Source organism: Sceloporus occidentalis, unplaced genomic scaffold (genome assembly GCF_023333645.1).
Source record: "Sceloporus occidentalis isolate IW3139 unplaced genomic scaffold, rSceOcc1.0.p SCAF_72, whole genome shotgun sequence".
NCBI lineage: Eukaryota > Metazoa > Chordata > Lepidosauria > Squamata > Phrynosomatidae > Sceloporus > Sceloporus occidentalis.
In genome coordinates, this window is record NW_028317052.1 from 3,487,426 (window position 1) to 3,513,899 (window position 26,474).

The 26,474-nt window shown below is 41.3% G+C and overlaps 1 protein-coding gene across 2 annotated transcripts; it reads left to right on the forward strand.

Annotated features, from left to right (window-relative positions):
• The first annotated feature begins 276 nt into the window (after positions 1–276).
• LOC149286098 (PHD finger protein 12-like) lies at positions 277–24,750 on the forward strand. Of its 2 annotated transcripts, XM_089494461.1 has the most exons (15): positions 277–330; positions 1,299–1,480; positions 9,983–10,055; positions 13,709–14,096; positions 14,731–14,851; positions 15,006–15,138; positions 15,591–15,755; positions 15,898–16,056; positions 16,451–17,201; positions 19,440–19,562; positions 19,928–20,071; positions 21,722–21,823; positions 23,312–23,394; positions 23,757–23,895; positions 24,410–24,750. In XM_089494461.1, the coding sequence occupies exons 1-15, from the start codon at positions 277–279 to the stop codon at positions 24,748–24,750; spliced, it is 2,958 nt and encodes a 985-aa protein (XP_089350587.1). The 2 variants fall into 2 exon arrangements, with proteins under 2 accessions (XP_089350587.1, XP_089350588.1); XM_089494462.1 differs by lacking the exon at positions 21,722–21,823.
• The last annotated feature ends 1,724 nt before the right edge of the window (positions 24,751–26,474 follow it).

The window sequence follows — 26,474 nt, forward strand, 5'->3', positions numbered from 1 at the left end:
CAGACAGTGCATCACTAGGACACCATTTCCCTCCTTTCCCCTTCTCTTAGTCTCCGTTACTCGGCCTCCTCTGCTGTTGCCGCTGTCCCTGGACTCCCACGTCCTCTCAGTGGGGGTAAATCCCCAGGAAGGTGAAGTCAACCTCCATTCCCTCGGATTCACTCCCAGGGTCCAGCTGCCCTCCTAGGATCTTTTATTTGTTTTTCTATAACACGTTAAATACCGCGGGCGGGGTGGTTCCTCTGCTCCTGTCTGGATTGTCTGTGGGGCACCATCATGGAGACCAAGACGATCGTGTACGATCTGGACACCTCTGGGGGTTTAATGGAGGTAAGGAGGGGTTTCCGGAATAATACGGGCTCTTTGGAAGATCACTATCGTTGTAATGTGAACTTTAAATGGGTGACAGGCATTGTGTACACAGATCTCTGCCGTTCAGTCTGTGTGAACGGTGCGTTCCTCCCCATGTGAATCACAAAGACCAAGTTTTGTTTTAACCGTTTCTGCGCCAGATGAATGTGTGCAGTGTCATACATACGCCTCCGGAACACTAATGAAAAGCATTCCTCTGCACGTACCCAGCGGGTAACATTTGCTAGTGGTATACAGTATAGAGAATGTGCGGATATATATGTATGTTTTGGTGTGTCTGCATAGTCAGTGTATGGCAAGGTTGTGCAGTCCTCGCCTCCAGGAGATACAATAAAGGTGGGAGGAGGCCACAGCTTTACAGCTCTGGCTTCAATATCGTTTCCTTCCAGCGTCAGTTTATCCTCCACCAAACCTTAAAATACATATTGAGAGTCTTCTGCGTGGAAACCAAGCTTATGCAGGATGGTGTCTTTAAATGTGCTCAGGGTGATTGGGGGGGGGGGGGTCTAGAGATCAGAGTTGTTGCTTAAGTCGTGAATGTAAATGATGCATCTGTCCGATCCTATAATGGATTAATGCTGGGTCGCTTTTGTATTGCTAATGTACACGCATTCCTTCAGTCGGTATTAAGTGTTGGTTACCATCTTATCCCTTTATGCAGACATGGCAAGGATGGGGCTGAACACAGGGTCGGCGCTGACATGCGCAGTAAGACCGTACAGTAACTTGGAGGGGGCGCTTTAGCTCGGTGCATTTCTTTGCATGTCACCCCTGTCTTGTGTCAGTGCTAGTAAGGGAGAAGGGTGCGAGGGCACCGTGTATACAATCTGCCATGCCGTCCATGTCAGGAGGGTATAGAAAGGGATCCGGGGGCAGTGCTTTTCATTATCCTAAATGCTCTCCCCATCCTCCCTTGCCTCATCCAGCAAATCCAAGCCCTGTTGGCACCCCCAAAAAGTGAGGAAGGCGAAAAGAAAAGCAGAAAGCCGGAGAAAGAGCCACGGAGAAGCGGAAGAGCCACCAACCATGACAGCTGTGATAGCTGCAAAGAAGGAGGGGATCTGTTGTGCTGCGACCACTGCCCGGCTGCCTTCCATCTTCAGTGCTGGTGAGTGTAACACACGTAACATGCGGTGGGGGGCGCTGCTGCTCACTGTTGCAGACAGACGTTCTAGGTGCTCCTAGAGCTAGGGTCTCTCCCCCGCCTACCCCTGTGTCTTGATGCATTATGTCGCTGAATCCTCTACGTGTTTTTGGCTATGTTTTCGTAGCATTTCGTATGAGCGGTTATGGTTCTCTGCAGTTCCCTGCACACTGGAGTGCCTACTTCATTCTTTACACCAAGGCCAGTTATGTGAAAAACACTCCTCCTTTACCTCTCCCTTAGTACACGATGTGTAATATAAGCCCCGCGAACACTGCTTGCTCGGTACGATGGGCATTGTTTACGTTAAGAAGCATGTTATCTGTAAACACTGTCAGACGCGCCTGGGCTTTCGATCGGCTGCTGCACGGTGGGAGGGGGCACGGCGGCCCTGTTCATGTCCTGTGATTTGTTCGGGGAAATATGCATCGCCTGTCGCCGCTCCAGTGAATTTGTTTAGCTTGCGGTCACATGATCTGCGTGAATACGCTAAAGGGGTGTTCCCTTATAGCTGCCTAAATGTATATTTAATGCTGTCCAAAATATGATATACAGCAGCGTGATGCCGTCCGACATAGACGACACCTCACTGAGGGTTAATGTAACCGCGGCTTTTATTCTGCCCTTTACCGGCTCATACGTGAATGTAACAATGTATCGGTTCATAATCGCACTTGGCGCGATGATTGTCGTTCTGTTGGGTTACTTTGTTACGCTGTGGAAGTTCACCGGAAGCGGGTTTGTTTCCGATCAGCCAGTGATGGAGGCGCATGTGCTGTTGGTACACAGATCAGGACAAGGCTTGCAGTGTTTTTCTAGCGCTCTTTAAACTGCGCGTCCAGCTGTAGGGGCCTAATTACTAAGCCCAGCTTTCCCTTTCTCTTGGGTTTGGGGTAAAGCTGGTGCTGCTTGCTAAATAAGGCAGGGAGACTTTTACTGCAGTGTAAAAGGCTGATTGTTTGCTACTTGGCTCACTTTGCACATTGAAAGCCTTGTGTTTTCTAGTCCAGATATGTTAATGTTTTCAGTAGGGAGCAACCATTAGTATGAAGATTTAGTGAATATAATCACCTCTTCTCACTGGGGGACAGATTGAGTAGTGGAGGGAAAAGCCAACGTTGTTGGGGGTCCATTATTAGCTTTACTGATGGACCTAGTTTTTGTTTTAAATTCTCCCGTTTTTGTAAATAAAAGCCGCATTTATTTAAATTGTCTTTACGCTCTGGTTGGATGGCCCAATTTAGTCCAGTCATGTAGTTTGTCACTGATCTGTGCTCAATCTGCTAAAATGTGTTGGGAATAGCAGTGTATACAGTGTGTTCTGGATACCGGTTCATATTGTGACTTATCGTGGAGTATATAAGACGGCTTTCATTTTAGGGAAATGTACAATACTATGTGAATTACAACTTTGTTGACCATCTACCATATTATAAATATACTCTGGTGGTTTGTGCAGGAAGAATTGTGGTGAGTCTGCATTTATCTCTGCAGAGAGTGACTCTGGTTACCCCATTTGACCTCTGGAAGCTTCTTGGTTCCAGGGCAGTTATATAGAGATATTATCACAGTCAGCACAGTCACTGTCGGCCAGCAAGAAGGGCATTCGAAGGTTTACTCTTATTATTTGGTTAGGGCTGTCTTTTCTAATTTTGGAATGCTAAGAAGCCAAAGCTTTGAATCCTGATTAGAGTAATTTTCTGTAACCTTACTGTTTTGGAAGCATTATTGCACAGATCTATAGATATCAACAGCCTATTTGGAAGCATGAGCGTTATCAGAGTAACAAGGCTGCTTTTAATGTTCTTAATATGGTTATTTATGCCCTTCGGTAGCATGTGTTAATTTGTACTTCACCGTCAGCTTTTACATGAAGTGGTTTAGTATAGCTTTATTGTTTGACTTTTATGTATTTACGTATAGAAATGTATACACAGAATCCACATTTTACAAAATATGGCTGCACCCTGATGTGCTAACAAGATGTTGTATTTTATATTACATTGTATTCCTTCCTGGGAAACCTACTAATCCACCTCTAAGCAACTTTAAGGCATACATTTTTTTTTAAGTTTTGATTTCTACCCTTTGCTCCTCTATTATACTCTTCCATCACTGTTGAGCTTCTTTTACTTTCTTCCCCAGCCTACATAGTGGCTTCTAATGCGATCATATTCTCTTCTGCTGAAAAGTTCTGTTAAATAAAGAACTGATGAGAGACGCAGCAGGTTCTCGCCTATCCCGAGCACTGTGCCTTCCCCTCCAGATTTACCGGGCCATACCATTCCTTTGAGCAAGGTTAATAGAGGGAGTTTCTCTAGTGGTATTCCTATGATGTTTATCACATCTTTTGTGTACAAGGGATATAGTTCTAAAAATTAAACTGCAAATGTAATTTAATACCAGTAATAACTTGGTATTCCCTTTAAATAGTTTTCTGCTCCTTGCAATTGTTTGCCTCTTTTTTTGCACCCAACTGGGGCAGAAAGCCGCTGTGTACCATAACGTGTCGATAAAGTAGCTTTTGCGTAAAGCTAGGTCACTTGCTACAAATATCACTCAAACATATTTTGTTGTAGCAGTTATGCACATTTTTTTGTAATTACACTATTGTCATGTCTGCAGTACTATCTTGCTGAATTTTCTCTCCTTGTTAGGCACTACAATAATGTGGAATAAAATAAATCCTCACACGTCCTTTCTTACAGGAGACACTGCATACGTCCTCAGACCCCGGTGGCTCTCACTGAAGCTCCTTGGGGGTTATGAATTAAAATTGAGGGCTGCTATCATGAATCCAGAAAGCATAGTGTGCAGGATTTGTGATGGCAGCAAATAGGCAGCGACGTGGCAGGTGAGCAGGGTAGTAGTGTGTGTGTGTGTGTGTGTGTGTATTGTTTGCTACACACTCATGCTAATGCCATACTGTATGTCAGCATATACTGTTTGAGCGTAGAAAGCTAGCGTTCGAGCAAAAGGTGTTTGTGTGTGTCTGTTACTGTATGGTGTTAGAGTGTGTAAATGTATGGGGCTTGACAAATTTGTTGTGAATCTAGGCGCCAGCTAAAAAAGTTAGGAGCCAGGATTTTTTTTTAAACTAACAGTTGGTTAGGAGTGATCGGATCATCATCAGCCCACTTACTAAACTCACAGCATTTGACCTGGAAGCACCCTGGACTTTCAGGTCAGTGCTGGTTTGTTTTTTTAATTATTATTTTTTAACTCTTTCAATGCTGATGTTCCATTGGAGCACAGCATTGACTGATATTTAGTCCCCACAAGCTTTTGGGGGCAAATGTTAACCCCTGCAATGCCATGAATGTCATACACATTTCTGGCATTGAAGGGGTTAACGCTGCACTGTTGCTCTCAGGGAGCGATCAGGCAGCAGGGCGGTGTTGGGGCTGCTCTCCACACTCATGTGGAGACCAAAGAACCCTCTCCCCTGTCCTTGAAGCTGCCTCTGGCAGCTGGGACGCAATTGCGGGTCTAAATCAATACACAACCCCCTTCCCTGAAGCTGTCTGTGGCAGCTGAAAACACGATTGCTGGTTTTCCTGCAACCGCGTTTTCAGCCTACAGGATCACTCCGTGGGAGCGATCACAGGCTTGGGGGCGGGCTCGGAGTGGCCGTGCTGTCTGCCCAGACTCCTGGGCAGACAGCAGCAGCAGTGGTGACGCGGGGGCAATTTTTTGCAGATGTAAGAGGCTGACAAACACCTAGGCGCCAGGACAAAATTCTCTGTCGCCATGGCGACCTGGCGCCTGGGATTTGTCGAGCCCCGTGTTAGTGTATGGCTCGACAAACCCTGGTGCCAGGTTGTAAGATCCAAACCATATTTGTCAACCCCTGGCTTGGTAAATACGTAAAATTAGTGGAGATCCTGCCTCTCTACGAGAGACCAAACTCCCTGACAATGCAGGAGTCACCAGTGAGTCTCTCCTTGGGGTAGAGCCAAGATTACCCTCCATACAGGAAATTGCTGTTCTCCATTATCCAGTCAGTTTACCTATTCACTTGTCTTGTGTATTATTGGCTTTATCAGCCTACTGCTTCATACGCTTCATGTAAACGTGATTTCATTTTGCGGATGGTTTACATATTGTAGCTAGTGCTGCAGACCTTTAACTTTATTCCGTGATCTGCATGTCATCGCCACCACAATAATATGAGATTTCCATAGTGCGTTATCTTCAAAGGCATCTGCAGCAAGTCAAAATGTAGACATATTTATTGCTATTTATGAAAAATCACATGCAGACCTAAATCTCTCGCCATAGTTTGTTTTGTGAGATGTGAGGGAGAATTGTTGCTCTTGTACCGTGATGGCTGGCCCATCAGTGCAGTACGCCGGGAATCTACCTGTTTCTTCTAACAAGCTTTAAACGTTCTGTTCTAATGATGTTCAGTTCAGCGAGTCCCAGATGGCTGTCCTAAGCAATTGATTATTCTAAATCACAACTGGATGATCTTCAGCAGCTCCATAGTAACAATGTCATCTTGTAAGGATGTTGGGGTATGTTACTGTATTAATCATTTGATGGCGTATTGCGGATGAAGCGTGCTTGCTGAACATCTTGAGAAAAAATTCCATGTATTATTTACCTAATGTGCTGGTTTGTCTTAGTCTTACCAATTTAACATCTGAATCTTAAAGTGATAATTTCTATCTTATTTTGTGACACCCTATTGTGTTCTCAGTAACTGCTGTCCACGTCTTCTTTTCCCAGGAAAAAAAACACAAATTATTCCCACTTGGAGTCAAGAAGGGTCTTTCCTCCCTAGTAGCAAAATTCCCCCCGAAAAGCTTTTTTTTTTTTTTTTTCTTCTTGCCTTATTTTGAATTAAAAGCAGGAAGTATATGTACAAAGGTTCAACCTAAATGACTATGTGTAAGCCTGTTGGTGCCCTGTCTCCTCAAAACGCAGACAAAAAATATACTGATTTTCAGGCTTTCTATCTGAAAATGCTTGCTAGTGACACGCAAAGCACCTGTATTGTAGAAGTATCATAGTGATCACTTCAGACACAAATGCGCTAATCCATCTAAACAGGATGGCTCTGTAGGTGGAATGGGGGCCATACGAAAAGCTGAGAACTGCGTGAGAACCACACTATAGCATTACTATAGACATTGCTTGTAACCTCATCTGTTTTTCCTGCATAGGCTTCGATGGATATACAGTTCACTATTCGACAGGTTTTTGGAAATACCTAATAAACATTGGTTGGTATGGTTACAAGGTCTGATGTCACATGGGATCTTGGAAATAATGTTGATTGGCCCTTAGCAACCGTTTACGTAGCAATTGCTTTATAGTGAATGTCAAGGCCCTCGGTTTCTGTTTTCTTTTAATTTGACAGCTGAACATGAGAACATCCGTGTCGGACTGCTTCTGTGCATGAGAACACCCCTGTCTAGGTTGTTCTAGTGGGTATTGGGGCCCGGTCATGTAGTGATGGCTCTGTGTTCAAGCTGATGGCTCTTGCAGGTTATTCCATATTGCAACCTAATGGACATCTTTGTAAACACAAAGCTGCTGCCAAAATTGCTTCACTGTACAAATACGCAGCGAAGGCATGGTGTGATGTCATGCGGGTGGTGAGCAACGCTGCGTTGTCGCATCAGCTCCTCATTCACTGACCTAGTAAGTACCCAACTGATCAGTTTTCTGTGGCATCAAACTAGGTTACTACATTCTACATCGGGAACATTTTGTTAGTACTTTCCAGCACCTTGAGTGCAGACCAGGTTTCCCCCATCCTAACAGAAGCAAAACGTTCTGATGTCTTTGCTGTTTAGGGGTGGATGGGGGTAATTCTCATACACGTTCTGTGCCTTTTATGATCTCTTGTGTTGTGCCTCATGCCACTACTAATTTTGACATGTTTGCCGTTTTTCTTGACGGAAAGTTTGTCACCAAAACAAGTGAGATAGGACTGTGAATGCCAGAATTCAAAATGGAGTTTCTAATACTTAGAGAACAAAACATGCTCTGATGTCATCAAACATGCTCTGATGTCATCAAAACACCTTTTAAAAAGCTTATTTCAGCTGCTGTAAAATGGCCGCTATAAACCTGGCAATGATGGAACATGTTTTTATACAAATTATCGCAAGGAGGTAGTTCAGCTCTATTAAACGTTTACACGATCGTGCACCAAAGCCCGTGTACCATGTGTATCGCTAGCATTTCCAAATATCCGATAGATTTAATGCTTGCAACCCTTGAGGAATGAAAGGGTTAAACTCCGGTACAGAGTCTGGAATTCCATAACTGTTGGCCGGTTCTGCAGGAAATCTTTGGGTTAGTTTAGGCTCTTTACGTGTCTGCGGAATGAAAAGGGACGTATAGGTGGTCCTGCCCAATGCTGGATTTATTTTGTTACTTGCTCGTCGACGTTTCTTGTCCGCGTTCATGTCGTAGCAGACGAAGAAGACAAAATCTTTCATCGAGCTGGGAAACATTTTCTCTGCCTTTTCACGCTTGGCACCGCGCTCAGACCTTCTGTGAGATTAGGATGCGAGTTTTCAAGAGGCTGCCGTTTGTTTTCGCACCGTTGCGCCTGAGGACCCAGCAGCTTGATGAAATGCCGCTTACTGGTGACTGAGGGCCAGAAAGCTGTATTTCTCTTGCTAATGCTGCCACTTCTGATCCAAATTTGGGCAATTTTTTTGGCTTTTTTTAGCTCTGTTGCTGGCTGGTTACTATGCTCAGTCTTTATGCAGGAAAGTTACCTTGTATTTTCATTTTGCTAATTTGCAATTTTAAATGTCCAAATAAGACACTATGCCACTAAATCTGATACTTACATATTCCACCATGCTCTAAAAACGGGGCATAACAAATAGTGCATCCCATACCTAGGCCTTTATATTACCATTAAGTCATGGCAGTGCTTCAAGTTTACAGCTTTAGTAGTCTTCTGGTTATATCGGAATATACGGTTTTGTGTCCACATTGTGTAATCACGATGACCTGGAAATGCTGTGGTCCAAGGAAGTGTTATCGTTGCAGTCAGCTTGTCGTCTGGCTCTACAGGGCAACCATCACGTCCCCATCTACCCGGGTGTGTTCTGTAGACTAAGGAAGCCATTGTCTCCGTCTCATGAATTCTGTTGCATGTATAGACTTGAGTTTGGAGGCCGTGGACTGGCAGTGGGCCATGCGGCTCCGGGGATATTAGTGGGTATGTTAAGCACTTCCAAAATGCTATCCGTGTCTTGAATATTCATGCTGCGTGTATTGGTTACGCTGTAATGAATGGGGTCGATAAGTCCAAAGAAAAACATCAACTAAATTTATTTAGGTGTCAGTAATATCTAGCATTTAGACCGTGTACGATTCCCCTGCTGTTTACTTTTTGATCTGAGAAAAATACTGGGCTTAGAAGGCTTATGAAAAAGGTCATCTGGAAAAGTAACCACTTGGTGGCCAAACTAGTGTGCGTTCTCACACACAACAGACTTAAAAGGCAGGTCCCGTGGAAATATAAATATTTTTCTTCTAACATTAAAAGAAAATGCGAAGAACATTGAAGACAATAAGCCAGGAACGTCTGTCATGTGACAAAAAAAAAACAGGCACTTATGGGTTGCCTTAGAAGCTGGAAAAAAGTTTTGTGAATTAAAACTTAAGAGCCCAGAATGGTTTAAAATGTTTAAAGGTTCATTTTCTGAATATGCTAGATTACCAGTAATGTTTTCTCTGGAACGCCCTTTCATTAAAAAAATAAAAAAATACGTACTTTCACAGCCAATGAAAAGGCTTCTCTGTATTATATATATCGCGCAGCTCCCCCTCTTACATTTGGCGCACATCGTTAAGTAGCCTTTGTGGCCTCTGTTTCCAGTGATAAACAAATTGGCTGGAGGACGCTTGGGCATGGGTTATGGATTTGCAACTTGTATTGGTTTGGGGGAAATGCAAATATTGTGACAGATGTCGGGCCGGTATGGACGCGGCTCAGCTGTGCGGCTTTTGTGCTTCACTGAACGACATGCCAAGTTTGCACCGACAGGTGCAGAACGCGAAAACAGTCATATTTGGGGGGGAAATGGTTTTCTCTAACATGGATAGCAACGTTTTCTACTAAACTTTAAACACTTGCAGGCTTACTTGTTATAATTCTATGGCAATTTATGGTTTTAGGAAGCAATGTTTTTAATGTGTGTTTGCCATCAGGAGTGCCATTTATTTGAAGTGATTAGTCACCTAACAGGATTAGAGTATTAGTCGCCCTACCCTTTTCCCATGTTTAAAATAACAGTGAAAAGTTGATAACCTGAGATCAAATCTGCCAGAAGAACACTAAGCATTTCACTTTTGTTTAGCATGTAATGATTATTATTCGTTCCAATTTTCTGTGTAGTATGTGTCTTCCTTGGTGAAAAGGACAGAAATGTAATGTTACTCCCCTTATCTGTTACGTTGTGTTCACATGTATGTACTTTTCTCTTACAGCAACCCCCCTTTAAGCGAGGAGATGCTGCCCCCGGGGGAGTGGATGTGTCACCGCTGCACCATTCGCAGGAAGGTAAGTCATCGTACTAGCAAAGTTATTAATCCTTTTTATATATATATATATATATATATATATATAGATATATATATATATATATATATATAGATATATATATATATATATAAAATGTACATGCCTTGCATATCTTAGCTTTTTCCCTCTCTGGAATATCCAAAGCATGTGCTTGGAGCTTTTATGAAGAAGGGGAATGAAATGCATTAAGTTACATATTGTGTGCCATGCATGGTGCGCTTAGTTGTTGCCCATCAGCTTGATTATAAGACAAAAAATTTTCTGAAAAAACTATCTTGTCTTTTATTCAAACTTTGGATAGACACTCCGATATAGCGCTTCTGCCATTCTGCCGACACGCATAGTAATAATCTCCCCCAGTCCTGCCCATCACTCTGCTCCTCTTTACAAGTTGTGGAGAGGAGCCACTTTAAATAAGGGCATCTTTCTACTACATATCCCATGATTCTCTTAAGGTTGACTGAGGATCATGGGACATGTTTCCCTCCTCTCTAAGCAACTGACAGGCAGATGTGTATACAAGATTTTGTACACATGTTATATGAGTTCAATTACTACCTCCACACACTACTGTACATAACGTATAAAATGTTTTTCCCCATTCGGTCATCCTATGTTTGGACTTTCTTCCTTTTAATAAGATTCAAAGTAATCGTATATTATTAGGGTCATCTTATAATTGGGCAAATGTGTTATGAGACTGAGTACTTCTGGAATTTTCTGTATGTTGTGGTTATACCATAAGGGAGAATTTCTGATTTATTCTTTAACCCCTTCGAGACAAAGGCTGATTTTACTTTTTGTACCCTTTGTGACAATGGCCTTTTTAACATTTCTGCGCTGCTTGTGTTTAGCTGTAATTTTCTTCTTTCCCGTTTACTGAACCCACACACATTAGATATTGTTTTTTTCAGGACAAGAAGGGCTTTCTTTAGATGACATTGTTTTGATTGTATCATATTATTTACTATTAAAAAAATTATAAAATATGGTGAAAAATTTAGAAAAAAATGACTGTTTCTAACTTTTAGTTGAAAAATCTTTTACTCATCTATAAAAGGTAATGAAAAAACCTGCTAAATAGATTCTACTATTTGTCCTGAGTTTAGAAATACCCAATGTTTTTATGGTTTTTTGCTTTTTTCTACCCATTATGGGGCAATAAGTACAGGTAGCGTTTTGCTATTTCAAAGCCATTTTTTCCAAATCTGGTAATTCTTCCCCCCATGTGCCATTTCGGGTATCTTTGAACCCGGCCAATGCAATTTACCCCATCAAGTCATATATTTTTGAAAACTAGACAGCCCAGGGTATTCCAAATGCTAGTATTTTAACTCTTTCCATGCACCATATCTACCACCAGTCTTTGTCAAACTTTATGGTAGTCATTTTTTTGCATTTGTTTTGTCATACACATTTTACTTCAGGTATGAATTAAAATGTTCTAGTTTATGTCACTATCACAAAACACCCCAATATGTGTTCAGCAACATCTCCTGAGCGCAGCGATACCCCACATGAATGATTTTGCCTGGCTGTTTGGGGGCAAAAGGGCCACATTTGGGGCATGCGCATTTTTCAATGTTGAACTTTGGCATTTGGGGATCCACTGCCCATGCCCTATTTGGTACATCTTTGAGCCGAGCCATTTCAGTGTGCCCAATAAACCCATATATTTTTGAAAACTAGACACCCCAGGGTATTTCAAATGCTAGTATTTTAACTCTTTCCTTGCACCATATCTACCACCAGTCTTTGTCAAACTTTGTGGTAGTCATTTTTTTGCATTTGGTTTTCCACACACATTTTAATTCAGGTATGAATTAAAATGTTCTCGTATATGTCACTATCACAAAACACCCCAATATGTGTTCAGCAACATCTCCTGAGTACAGCGATACCTCACATGAATGATTTTGCCTGGCTGTTTTGGGGCAAAAGGGCCACATTTGGGGCATGCTCTTTTTTCAATGTTGAACTTTGGCATTTGGGATCCACTGCCCATGCCCTATTTGGTACATCTTTGAGCCGGGCCATTTCAGTGTGCCCAACAAAACCATATATTTTTCAAAACTAGACACCACAGGGTATTTTAAATGCTGGTATTTTAACTCTTTGCATGCACATATTTTACCACCAGCATTTTTTCAAAGTTTGCAGTAATATTTTTGTGTGTGTATTTTTCCCCCACACACCTATGTTATGTATGAATTTACAGCTCCTGGTATATGCCGCTGTCACACGACACCCCAATATGTGTTCAGCAACATCTCCTGAGTGCAGTGATACCCCACATGCATGGGTGTGTCATTTTTTGGGGGAACTAAAAGGCCACATTTGGTACGTGTGCATTTTTCTAATTGGAAATTAGATGTGTGGCCATCCTTCCCCCCGTGTTAATTGGGACGTTGTTGAACCTGGCCCATTCAATTTACCCCATCAAATCATACATTTTTTAAAAGTAGACACCCCACGGGCATTTAATATGCCAGTATTTTAACTCTTTCCATGCGAGAATTGTTTTAAGCTAATATGCTAATTTTAGGACTTGCTCACAAAAATATATTTTTTATATATATATATATATTTTTTTTATTTTTTTTTAAAAAAAATTTAACATTTTTTTTCAACTTGGAGGTTCCCCTGATAGTGACATCAGTGGGAAATGATTTTTACATTTTACTGTTTTTTTACTATTTTTTTTCTAATTATTATTAATTTTATTTTATTTTTTAATTTATTTTTACTAATCACACTGTGATTAGAAAGCTGGGCTCCATTGACTTGCATGGTGAATGCAGTACCTGTATTCAACCTGCAAGTGGAGCCAAAGTTCTCTAGATGGTCTGGACCATCTAGCGAACTTTTAAAATTTGTGGTTCCTGTTACAGGACGGCGGCCATCTTCCTTGATGGCGAAGATTGCCGGCAGCAGTGTTTGGTGTCGCTGGATGCCTCCTGATCGAGGCATTCCAGCGACACCATTTAAGTTTAGGAGGCGATCGTCGATCGCCTCCTAAACGCTTTTAAAACGGGCGTCCGCCGCCATACAAAGTATGGCGGATGTTGACGCCCCGTGGAGGGGCCAGAGATGGCCCCTTCGTGCCGATCGCGGCGTTGCTGAATGCCTCGAGGTCGAGGCATTCAGCAACGCTTTTTGGGTGCAGAAAGCGATAGTAGATCGCTTTCTGCACCCGTTTAAAGACGTGCCGGTCCTGGCACGTCAATTGTCGTAAAGCACATGCTTTTCCGTGCCGTGCCAGGACCGGCAATTGTCATTAAGGGGTTAAAGGTCCCAAGCTGTGTTGTTTTTATTTACCCTTTGTGAAACCCCTGCTTGGCTTTAGCGATAAACTTGATATTCCTTTTAGAGTTGCACATTTCAGATATACCAATTATTTCTTATTTTAATTTTCAATTGAAAGCAAGTATCTCATAAGACGTGGTCCTCCAGGGCCGATCAAAAATAATTTCTTTATGTGACAATTAATTGGCCTAAATATTTTGAAGATTTGCAGTCTTCGGTGTTGAAGGTACAATCCTGTTGATGGTAACATATTTGTTAATGCAGTAACCCAGCATACATTTTGATATTTACACAAACACTAAGCGCAGGATTTTTATTTCTTGTAGAAACGAGAGCGTAAGAAGGAGCTGGGCCAAGTAAATGGCCTATTTGATAAGTATGGAAGGAGGACGGTGTCGCCAACCAGTGACTTGGATTTCTCGGAACGTGCTGCTGGCAGCTTCCGGGCTCTTGCACAAGCCAGGATGCTGGAGAGAAGAGTGAGCCGTCCTGGCACCCCTACATCTAGTGCCAGCACCGATACTCCCATTTCCGAGCAGAATGATGTGGATGAAGACATGATCGATGTAGATGATGAGCCCCCTTCTCTGGAAGCAGAGTATGGACATTCTCAGCTCAAAAGACCCTTTCAGCTCCTCATTGCTGCTGCCATGGAGAGGAATCCTACCCAGTTTCAGCTGCCCAACGAACTTACCTGCACCACAGCACTTCCAGGTCAGTCCTGGGAATCTACGTGACGAATATACCTCACAATAGAGGACAGTGCCAGAATTAAGCCAGTCTGCTTTAAATTTTCCTTCTTGACTGGGAAAAGTGTTTAAATGGGTTCTTGGACATGTGGATAGGCTGTTCATATCAGGTTAAGAGTAAAAATGATAACTTTTATACTTATGGCAATCAACCAAATGATCCAGTTGGCAGAAACATTCAATTGGTGGCTATGATAAAACTCAGCTGTGTCCCGTAGACCTTTATTTGGCATTTACAGTTGCTTTGAATACAAATATGTTACTTGTAACTGGGGGAAAAAAGTTAAGGAGCTGTTTGCTTTGAATCTGAACACCAAATGGATAAATAGGGTACTTTTTATATAAGCTTACCTTAACACATTGTGAGATGAATTGTATACGTTTTGTTATCCATTCTAGCATCAGCTTGGCCATATTCTCAATATAAGCTGTTACTGGGTACCCCACTTGCACTCCTCTTACCTCCTCAAACAGGGTAGATTCAAAATGATTGTCATGGCTTCTAAACTACTTTCAAAAAAGATGGATGTTCCTCCTTAAAGTGTCTGCAGAGAAGTTTATAGTTCAAAATCCCTTCGTCTGATGTTTCTTTTCCGCAGGCACCAGCAAACGGCGTAGGAAAGAGGAGATGACCGGAAAGAATGTAAAGAAAGCACAGCACGAGTTGGACCACAATGGCTTGGTACCTTTGCCAGCTAAAGTCTGTTTCACTTGCAGCCGGTACGAACACTCAAATCTGACGCCTTGTTTCGTGTTCATAAAACACATACCAGCTTGACATGAAAACAAATAGCCCCAAATGTTTTACTTTTTACATATATATATATATATAATAGTGTGTGTGAGATTCATTGTGGCCTCTCTTTCTTCCTAGGAGCTGTCGTGTGGCACCTCTTATTCAGTGTGATTACTGTCCTCTCTTATTTCATATGGACTGCTTGGATCCACCCCTCACTGCCATGCCCGCGGGCCGCTGGATGTGTCCCAATCATATTGAGCACATTGTGGTGAGTAGTGTTTCCCTCACTGTCCCTTTTAGAACAGTGCCTAGGCTTTAATTTGTCTGTAAGCAAGGGATTTTGGAGTCAATTCACTGAAGGGACAGTTCGGAGAGTTGTGATTGGCACGGTTCATTATTAAAGGGGCAGGACTTGCAAAAGTCTGCAGTAAGGATGACTCATGAGAACAAATCTTACTGACTTATATATACATTATACAGGGCCTGCAAAGTGATTCCTTCCTGCAAAAGAAGCTCACTGGGATTGGGCCTTCATAATGTAAAGCGAAGTCAAGTAGTTGAACTCTCCCTGTAGTGAATAGAGCCGAAAGTGTGTCAAGTAAAGGCTTTTGGAGTAAACATTTTGTTTTATTGTTTTTTTACATTTGTACAGTTATGTCATGTCGGGTTTGTGTGTGATTGTATATGTCAAAAATAGTATATATATTTCATCCACTGCAGCTGAACCAGAAGAGTATGACCCTGAGTAATCGGTGCCAGGTGTTTGACCGATTTCAGGACAGCATTTCGCAACATGCGGTGAAGCTGGACTTCCTGAACCGCATCCACAAAACGCACCCACCCAACCGAAGGGTGCTTCCGCAGGCCAGAAAACATACGGTTAAGGTATGCAGATAATCCTAACGCCATTAGAAAATATTAGACATTGTTTGTAGTCAGCCCTGTTTCTTGGATCTATTTATTAGATATGTATTATTACATGTATGTTCTCTCTGGAAGTAACTTTTGCCCCTTTAATTCTCTCTAGGTTCCTGATGCTATTAAAGCGCAGTACCAGGCCCCCCCGCAGCTACTGGCTCCTGCAGGAATACGTGATGGGGAATTGATTTGTAATGGTGTCCCAGATGAATCCCAGAAGCACCTATTGCACTCTGAGCACTTAGCTAACCAAGCAGAGCAACAAGAGGTAAGTTGGTGTTTTAAGTAAGCTTCCCGATACGTCAAGTATAGTTTGCTTAACCAAAGTAATGTTAATGGGCAATTACATTTGCATTTATGCACAATATAGAAAAAAATAAGAATGAAATCTGACTAGGAACACGCAACATACTGCAGTTAGAAATCCGTAGTGGGAATACTAAATGCCCACAAAAAAATGGCAATTTGCTAAATTTCATTTATTGTAACCATTGGGTATATATGTATAGATTTTTATATATATATATCTGAGGCATTATCAAACATTTATCTACATCCACCAGACAAGCCAGAAGATCTGCTTTTCCCACAGAAATGTTGTAGTGCTGCGTAGACATACACATAATTACATTTAACTCTAACCAAGTTTTATCTTTTTTCAGTGGCTCCGTAGTGTGGTTGCACTCCAGTGCAGCATATTGAAACATTTGTCTGCTAAGCAGATGCCTCCGTCCTGGAGCTCGGACGACGTTAACACGTTGGATGTCAAACCGATTATTGCACCCGATGGTTCCGTTTCCAATTCTCACCAGCACACTGATGGCAAACCCCTTTTGTCTACATCTTTAGAGCTATGTCATAGCAGTCAGTCAACATCTTTACAGGAAGAAACTACTTATGTGGGAAAACCGCGCCTCTCGACTACAAGTGGCACCTCAAATGGACCTGCTGCCACTGAGTCCAAATCAAATGGCCCTCACACTTACAGTGTTAGCCCTAATGCTACAGAGCAGTTGACTGACCCTCAACGTCTGACAGGAACAGGTAGTGTTATATCGGTACAGACTCAGCGACAAGCACGCCCTCGATCGGGCACTCCTCCAACATCCTCCATACTCCCGAACCATGCGGTGAAGACAGAGAATACATTGGGGTCTACAATATGTACACAGCGGCTACCAGTGCCTGCTGTCACCCCCCCTAGCTCTTGCACCACCCCTGATTTCTCTAGCACTTTGTTACGGAAACCTCCTCAAGCACAATTTGGCCCTTCGCTTAACCAACTTGACGCCAGGCCAGTGGGATCCCCTCTATCCGGTACCAGGGCACTTACACCTCCCCAGGCTGTAGCAGACATAGTGACCTCGGCTGCTTCTTGTACCTCCAGGCTTTGCGCAGCAACGCCACCCGCAGGTTAGTGACGTGACTTGGTAAAATGCTGACGTCAGAGGGTTATTCACTAAATGTATTCTAGTTTCAGGTTTTAGTCACAGAGATCTATGTGTAACAGGAGTAGGACATTTTGGAGTCTTTAAAATTTATGGAGCTTTTAGGGTCTCAGTTTCCTTCAAAACTCACAACAGTTAGTGAATATATCCATAACTGTTGTGAAGAAAGTTAGCTTTTTAACATGGTGGGATTGAAAGAATCAAGGAGAGTCAGCAGATTCTACAGATTTTTATTTTTGCCTAACAATCTCTTAACGACCGGTGACGTAGGGGATATGTCATGAAAAACTGGGATACTGCTGAACATAAAATACTGTTTATTTTCTGCAGTCACATTTTCTGGGCAAGAAATAAAAAGCAACATGCAATATTTGTGTAAAAAAAAAAAGTTATCACAAATTTAGGAAGAGAACGAAGGTAAAATGACTGCCTGAAAAGTGTCAAAATAGCCCTAGTAAAATACCCAGGATTGCCTTCTTTGCACTAACGTATACTTTTTTGGGGGAATACATATACTTTTTATGCTGAAAAAATAGAGGTAAATCCCCGGCATATGAGGTAGTTTCCAAATCAGAGCAATTTCATAGGTCTTGGCTATTTTTGTCCAGTTGGCTGTAGATACGTACATTTTTTTAAAATTTTACTCATACAAAATAATGTCTTGCATTAGTATATATGGTTTCAAAAGAAAGCCCAAAAAACATTTTTGTGGGTACATCTATCAATTCACCATAGCACCATCTTGGAAAATAAAACGTTGAAAACTTTTACTCTACACTTTGGAAGGCATAATATAAAACTTATGGGACTTAAAGTCCAACCTGTTACGTAGTCACAGGCTCGCTTTAAAGGATATCCGACCCACCCTATAAAACACTACAGTCTGTTTATGGAATAGTGGCACGTCTGGCTCTGCTTCAGAGTTTAAAGAGCCATCAATGTTATTACTAGTGTAGATGGATTTATTTCGTACTTGCGTGATCTTTCCCTTCCTTCCCCGTTGGTGTATGAGCAGATTGTCTCTGCAGGCAGATGCTCCGCTGCAATATCTGTGTTTGTATTTAGATACATCTCTTCCACCCGCAGCTTCTGTCATTTGTTTTGACAACTTGTAGTGTTTGTTTGGCATCATAGGACCAACCGGCTTGGAACAGAACCCAGTTCCTACAGACATTTGTATATAATAAAGATTGCACTACCAAAGGGGGAAAACAACTAAACAAGTGTGTTAAAAAGCATCGGCACTTCACAGTCACACAAATTAAGAATTGGCTGTTACATTGGACATCGTTCTGAGATCCACCCTCTGGGAAACTCTGTGTGGTTCATATACGCCCCAGCAGATGGTGCAATTTTAGCTTTGCTCTGTATTAATGTATCCGATAGTATGTTTTTGTTAAGTCAGACTTTCCAGCCATGTGGTGTTTGCAGTGTGTCCCACAATATAATAGTTATAGTCTGCCCTCCATCTTTAGATTATATTGCTAGCAGGACTAAGCTGAGATGCTTATCGTTGGCAACCTGTTAGATCCGAGCGACAGAATTTCTCCCTGCGATCAGCCAGCCTTACGGATGAAGAAAACTAGATTTCAAGAGCAAATTTGTTTCTGTTAACAGTGTCAGGCTCACGTTTCCATTTTAGAGATTAGCCCATGGCGAGAGTCCTTACCGTCTAACTTTCAGAATGAATTCCACAAGTCTTGGCCACATTTCTATTGCTGCCGGTAACTTTATTAACCCATTTGTGTCACGAGATTTCGGACATGTCATCTAAAAAAAAAAACTTGCTCAATGATCAATCTATTCTGTTATTTAATGCTCCCGGCTTTTTTGGGGACATGATGGATACCATATTTATAAATTTGACCCATCATTTAGTATGAAAAATAAAGTAATGGAGTTTTTTTTTCTCTGTTTTTCTGTAATACACTCAACACTACATGTATACAAGTGTTTGTGCTTAAAGTTTGTCCTGTGTGTCAAGTTCTCCTGATGTAACGTGTGTTTAGATTTGATCTGCTGACATCTGCTCGGATTTGGTTCTTCAACCCTATTGAAAACTCTTATGGTCATTTACAGAACTTTCCTAGAATTTAGTTGCTTCTGGACGGAAGAGAGAAATGCCAGCACAGTTTCAGTAGCCTTTCTTCTGCTGCTATGTGAACTAATTTTTGTTTTTATTATGTTTTTGTTTTTTTAATAGATGGTAAAGTCCGGCCTAGCACATTACTAATCGATTGTGCTTCAACTGGTCCTTCAACAGTTAACTCTTCAGCTATGATGGAGCTGACCAACTCACTCAGAACATTGATGGATGGAAATGGAGGTGAGTGATGCTTGTGATCTTTTAATCCATAGGACATTCACCTGTCTCATTTGCTTTGCATATAGGTCTGATACAAGAGCTTTTTTATTTAGGTTGGAACTATATAACAGCATTTCTGATTTGTAAATATTTGCAGATGAAAAGTGCTAATCAATTCAGAACCCACTTTTTTTCTTAGTAACGCCCTTTGAATAAAAAAATGTGAACATCAAGAAAGCAGAGGTTCTGGACAGGGCTCACAGTAACTTTGTGGCTTAAAAAATAGTTTCCAAAAAGTTTCTCCTTGCTTCATTTCAGCGGGTCAGAACAGTGACCATGTGGGTTTGCTTCTTTTTGTTTCCATCAACACTTTGTTCTAATTTCAGAAATCCAAATAAACTTGTTGGATGAGAAGCTGGTAAAGTTCCTGGCCATGCAGAGAATCCAGGAGATCTTTTCAGCCAAAGATCATCCTGTAGCAAGTGCCGCCCGTCCTCAGCCAGCTCCGTCCTTAAGCAATCACTTGGAAGGTGAGTTGGGTAGAAAACTAGATGGTCAGCAGATTAGATGTAATGTAAGGTGGCTTTCCTTCTCTGTGTAGGAGGTAGATAAGAGGAACATCTGGAAAAAAATGGGCATACTTGCATTTCTGCTTTCAAATTTTGTATCTTTGTTGGATACATGTTTGTGCGTCTTCCCACAGTGGATTGTGGCCCCTACTTTCTGTCATCCTCTGTGTTCTGTTGTGCACATTTAGGTTATTGTGTATTCACCTATTACATATTTATTTAAATGCCAACAGCCTGCCAGCTGTAATGGTGGAGGTTAATACGGTAAGGGAGTATGTATATATGGTATAGGCATAAAGCTATTCTGACTCAAGACCAAGGACTGATTATGCTCAGTCTTTACATCAGAAAAAAATGGGCAGACTAGATTAATCGAATGTTTGCAGATAAACTCTTTTATTTGCAAACAACTGTTTTCCACTATACACAGTTTTAACCCCTTCAATCCCTTTTGGTACCTCAAGTCCCAGAGCAATTTTGCTATCTTTGCGCTATGTCGGTTCAGCGATTATTCTCCTGTCCTGTGAATAGTGTACCCATGTAAACTATATATTGTTTTTTCAAGGAGAGATAGAGCTTTCTTTTGATACCATAGTTAGATGATTAGCTGAAAATTTAGAATGAGAAATTTAATAAAAACTAGCGAAAATTAGAAAAAAACATTTAAATTTTGTTTACATTTTCAATCTGAATCCTCACAAAATTAGGTAAAGTGAAGGAAAATCCCCTCCAAGTTTATCAATTCAGGTGTCCTGATTTCAGAAATACATAATTTATATAGAATTTCCATACTTTCCCAGCACCAGGGAACATACTATAAGGTGTACATTTTTTGTAGAATTTTTATGCTTATGGCTTAACGGGTTTGGGGTTTGTGAACGGGGGCAAGAGGGTTATACTGGGTAGATGTTATGCAAGGGCAATGGGATGTAAGGTTTTTTATTTTTTTATATATATTTTTTTTAATTTAAAAAAAAAAAAATGGTTAGAGGTCCTCTTAGGGACCTCCTGAACATGTTAATGCCAGTGATGTCACAATGACATGACTTAGCTCACTTTATTATTTTTTTAAATTTATGTTTTAATGATTTTTTATTTTTTATTTTAAATGACCTTTTTTTTTGTTTGTTTCAGGACAGGGGTGGGGGGTGAGAGACATGGTTTCTCACTCCCCTCTCCGCGATCCCCCTGCACCGATCACACTGTGATCTCTATGCAGGTCCTCACAGACGTGCATAGAGATCGCAGTGTCTGTGCCTCATCGGAGGACAGGATATCCCCTGCAGGGGGTATCCAGTCCCTCGATGAATTTACGGGTTACGTCAACAGTGACGCAACCCGGAAGGGAATGCGCGATCTGGCATTTTAAACTTGTAAAAAGTTTAAAATTTAACAGCTTTCTGGCTTTCAAACGACAGCCTGATCTCCTGTGCAGCGGCAGGGATGTGTCCCTGTTGCTGCAAGAAGGGCTAGACGTACCGGTACGTCCATAGGGGATTCTTGGGAAGCGTTTTTTGGATGTACCGGTACGTCCATAGGGGATTGAAGGGGTTGAAATAGTCTATAATTTCCTGTCATCTATTAACACCTTTCTATTTCATCTTATTACAGCCCAGAAAAAAGAAGTACAGGCCCGGGCTGTTTTCTACCCTCTAATGATGGGTGTGGGGGCGCCTGTCAATATGTGCTACCGGACGCTCTATATTGGCACAGGTTGGTGTTTGTGGTGAGGTTCTTCGAGTGTAAATGGGTTTGCTTCTAGTCTGTACCTAGACCCATGTTATTGGTGTGGGGCTTTAGTTGTGCATCTTGTGTAAAAGATACTATCTTAATACAAATGTGATCCCTTGGAGTCAAGCAAGAACATAATGTTTTGTCGCATAGCAAATATAAATGCAAAGGTTGTATTTCTTATACAATAAGTCACTTAATAGAACTTTATATATATATATATATATATATATATATATATATATATATATATATATATATATATATATATATATATATATGGTTTTAATGAGATTCATGTTTAAAGGAATAGTCATGTACCGTATTTGCCCGATTATAAGACAAGGTTTTTTCCAGAGCAAATGCTCTGAAAAATACCCCTCGTTTTATAATCTGGGTCGTCTTATGAGACTAAGATCCAGATCCCCCGCAGCGATGCAGGGGACCTGGATCTTCCTCCTGTGTAATGCCCCCCCCCAACTTACCGGTGCTTCTGAGTCCCCGGTGCTTAGTCCGGGCAGCGCTTAGAGCTCTATGCGATTCACGTAGACAACTTCAGCTCAAGCGCGTAGAGCTCTACATGCTGCCCGGACTGAGCACCGGGGACTCAGAAGCACTGGTAAGTTTGGAGGAGGGAGAGGGAGGGAGTGTTAAATGGGGGGGGGCATAAGGCATTTCTGGAGGCAGAGTGCTCTCTGAAATGCCTTTTAACCCCCTTAATGCCACTCTGCCTCCAGAAATGCCTTTTAACCCTCTATGCGCCACTCTGCCTCCTGAAATGCCTTATACCTCCCTATATGCCACTCTGCCCCATAATATGCCTTTTAACCCCCTAAATGCCAGAGTGGCATATAGGGGTATAAAGCAATTCTGGAGGCAGAGTGGCACATAGGGGGGTCAAAAGGCATATAATGGGGCACAGTGGCATATAGAGGGTTAAAAGGCGTATCATGGGGTACAGTGGCATTTAGAGGGTATAAGGCATTTCTGGGGCAGAGTGGCAAGCCTGGGGCAGATGTGCATAACTGGGGGAGCAGGTTGAAAAAAAGGAAATAAAAACAAAACATATTTTTCTCAATCATAGCTTTTATTAACAAACAATTGTTCATAGTTTACATGAATTAACATTTACTGGTAAAACTTTTTTCCTATAGGGTCGTCTTATATTCAGGCTTTTTCTTTTTTTCATTAATTAATCAGATTTTGGGGGGTCGTCTTATAATCGAGCAAATACGGTAATTTTAGTTTTCTTTCTGGCCGACGTTAGAAGTCCATCCAGCCCCCTAGGCTCTAAAATGTTTTATGGAATGTTTATTTCCCCGAGCCTTTGCAAAGCTTTGGGAGGACCCGTCATATAAAAAGAACTTCCTAATTTATCTGATGATAGCATTGTACCTGTCAGGATGATGTCTGAAAAGTATAAATAGTAAAGCCTATGCGCTCAGATCTTTCTCCCCTCTTTTTTTGCAGGAGCAGACATGGATGTGTGCCTTACAAACTACGGTCACTGTAACTATGTGTCTGGCAAGCACGCCTGTATTTTTTATGATGAAGTAAGTGTATGTCCACATCGTCCTCACTATACTAAGTGTGAGGCTTTAAGTGTGATGTTAATGTAATATTAAAGGGACACTGTGATGTAAAAATTACCAAGTGGATGAGTACGGTGTCTGGTCACCCCATTGCAGGAAAACCTTGAAGGGCTGCTTCTATACAATGTGTTCTGATACACACCCAGGAATAAGATGCTGCTTTGGATCAGTAATTAATGCCCTTTACCAGACCACATCTCATGAGGTCATCTAATTTGTTCCTCCCTAAAAACACTCCTACTTCTTAAAAATTAAAGGAAGCCGCTTGGACAGTAACAGTGTATTTCATGTTCTATTTATTGTTCTTCTCTCCTCCCTTTTAGAACACAAAGCATTATGAGCTGTTGAATTACAGTGAACATGGAACAACTGTTGACAATGTGCTCTATTCCTGTGACTTTTCAGAGAAGGTCCCCCCTACCCCTCCCAGCAGTATTGTTGCCAAAGTTCAAAGCGTAATAAGTAAGTCATTTGCTTAGTTTTGTTCAAGTTTAATTTCATATTTGTGAAAACATTGTAATTTCTCCGATGGTCCATGGCACCAATAAGAAATTCACAGAAAACATGGCCATCAATTCATGAAATCCTTTCCGTGTTGTTTTCAAATGTACTAGACATTGTGCTGTTGTACCCTGGGGCTAGGGAGGAATGCATTGAGCATAAAAAAGCCTGTGCATGCTTAAGTAGTATTACACATGCTTGTTACACCTAGCAGGGTTGCCAAGGTGAAATGTTTTATTGAGTCAAACTCTGGCTGCCTTACCAACAGCTGCAGGGAAAATGGGCATTGTTGCCTCCATCCCAAGTGCCATAATTGTAGATTATTTCTTTATGCTGGCTATATGTATTTGTCATCAGAAGGACTAGCAGTGTGTTAAAGGAGCATTCCATACATTGATGGGTTGATGCATTTAGTGTTGCGTGTTTACACTCACTACCTTTCTATAACGAAAGTATTTTTTTTTTCTTTCCCTAGAGCGCAGTAAAAGCCAAAACCCAGAGCCAGAGGCTGTCAAGGAAGAGGAGGTTATGCGTTCTAAGGCACAAGGTCCTCATCAGCAACCGTGCAATTGCAAAGCTAGCAGTTCTAGCCTCATTGGGGGAAGTGGAGCAGGCTGGGAGGGAACTGCCCTTCTGCATCATGGCAGCTACATCAAACTGGGGTGCATTCAATTCCTCTTCTCAATCACAGATTTTGCAACAAGGCAACCTAAAGCTGAGAGTGATGCCTTGGCACAAGACCTGGTATTAGAAGACAAGGTGTCTGTGAAGTCACCTCATCAGGTGCCAGTCTTAAGATCTAACTCTGTTCCTTAGGAGCCAAACACTAGAACTCTTACGAGACAAAAAACTCTTCCTGAACTAAAACTTTACTCGTCAGAGCAAACATGTCCAGTGGCCTCCTGGGATCCCTGTTTTGGCCAGAAAGAGTTTGCACATTTGCATGATATGAAGAAACATCACATTTTAATTTCCCCCCCTCTCCTTTGCTCAACTTTTAGGGGCATTTGCACATATATTTCTATCATACATTTCATATATTATAAATATATATAAATATATATTTTTTTTATTGTAAGACTCGCAGTCCTCCCCAGAGCAGATTTACCCGGACACGATCAAAGAGTTGGAAGACTTTCTGCAGACCGTAAAAAGTACATTTAGAACTTTTTTTTCTTCATGCCATTGTAAATGAATAAAGACAACAACAAACTTGTTCTGTTTTGTGCCAGTGACCATTCTATATAGAACTATTTTCCTCAGAATTGTATTTCTTCTTAATTTGTAACATTTAACTGAAAAAAACAGTTTCAATGGAAAAAAAAAAACACCGGTCCCCAAAAACCGTTCTCATTTTAACTATGTTTGCAATAAAATTAGCTTCACCCAGACAGCAGGAACAGCATTGATAATTTTGTACATACACAACAGAAGGCTGCCTTTGTTTTTCTTTCCTAATATTTTTAAATGTGTACAGTGCTGCGTGTGATGCCTTTGGCTCCTGTCTGTTGTAACAACATTTTTTGTCGTACTTGTCTGTCACTGTTATTTTGTTTTCCTTTTTTTATTTTTATATATATATTTTTTTTTTAATTATTGTAACACTGCCACTTCTTGTGGAGGTTGGACAAGCTAGATTTCATTGTAAATAATTGTATTGTTTTAGATTTTACAAAACTTTTTTTCCTGTATTCTGTATATATATAAAAAATGATTCTTTCTGAGATTGTGTGCTATAGCTTTTTGCGTTTTATTTCTACTTTCTCAAGTTCCTACAGATCAAACATTTCTGATATGATACTGTCACATTAGTCACGGAAAAAAGTATTATGTGATACATGTTTAGTGGGCTAACATTTATAAAACAAGAGTGAGTCATCATGTATTGGGACTTTATTAATGAGCTAACCCTCTGTTCCAATATTAACTTGATTCAAATATATATTGCAGTGAAGGCAACCATAGGGTGTAACAGCCTTAGTTGAAAGCAATATTAAATGTTTTAGTAAAGGTGTTATAAGTAAAGTTTAGCAGTACTTGAGCAGTCATTTCAACTGTAGTATACTAGTTAGAGAATTTGAGAAAGGAGGATTCTGATCCAGACTCTGACCAAAGATTAATTCTGAGATTGGAGTAAAATGCTGGGCCAGGTTCTATTGCCGTCTGGAAAAGTGAGAGCTGTTAGAAGCTGCGCTAGTGTATCACTGAAGTAACTGCTATGGGAATCTCAGAGGAGAATCTTGAACTTGGGCTTCACCAGAGCGCTGGCAACAATTCTCTACACAGTGTCATTTGCATCTGTTTCCTTCAAAAAGATTTTGAGCAAAGCTCTGCAGCAACTCTTACTGTCATGAAATAATGTGATCACGCTTCATCTTGGCTTTTTCAGTACTTCAAATAGCTCCTGACCTGTAGCTTACTGTAGTCTTGAAACGTTTTGTCAATGCATCATTTGAACGATTAAGAGATTCTATCCAGAGTTTATGCCAAACGTCTATACACTTCAGGAAGTGGTACTTCCTACCATTGTCCTCATCCTG

Coding starts and splice junctions, on each gene's coding strand:
- LOC149286098 (XM_089494461.1), top strand. CDS start 277: ATGGAGACCAAGACGATCGTGTACGATCTGGACACCTCTGGGGGTTTA. Junction 15,139..15,590: donor ATCATATTGAGCACATTGTG/GTGAGTAGTGTT, acceptor CATCCACTGCAG/CTGAACCAGAAGAGTATGAC. Junction 21,824..23,311: donor GACGCTCTATATTGGCACAG/GTTGGTGTTTGT, acceptor CTTTTTTTGCAG/GAGCAGACATGGATGTGTGC.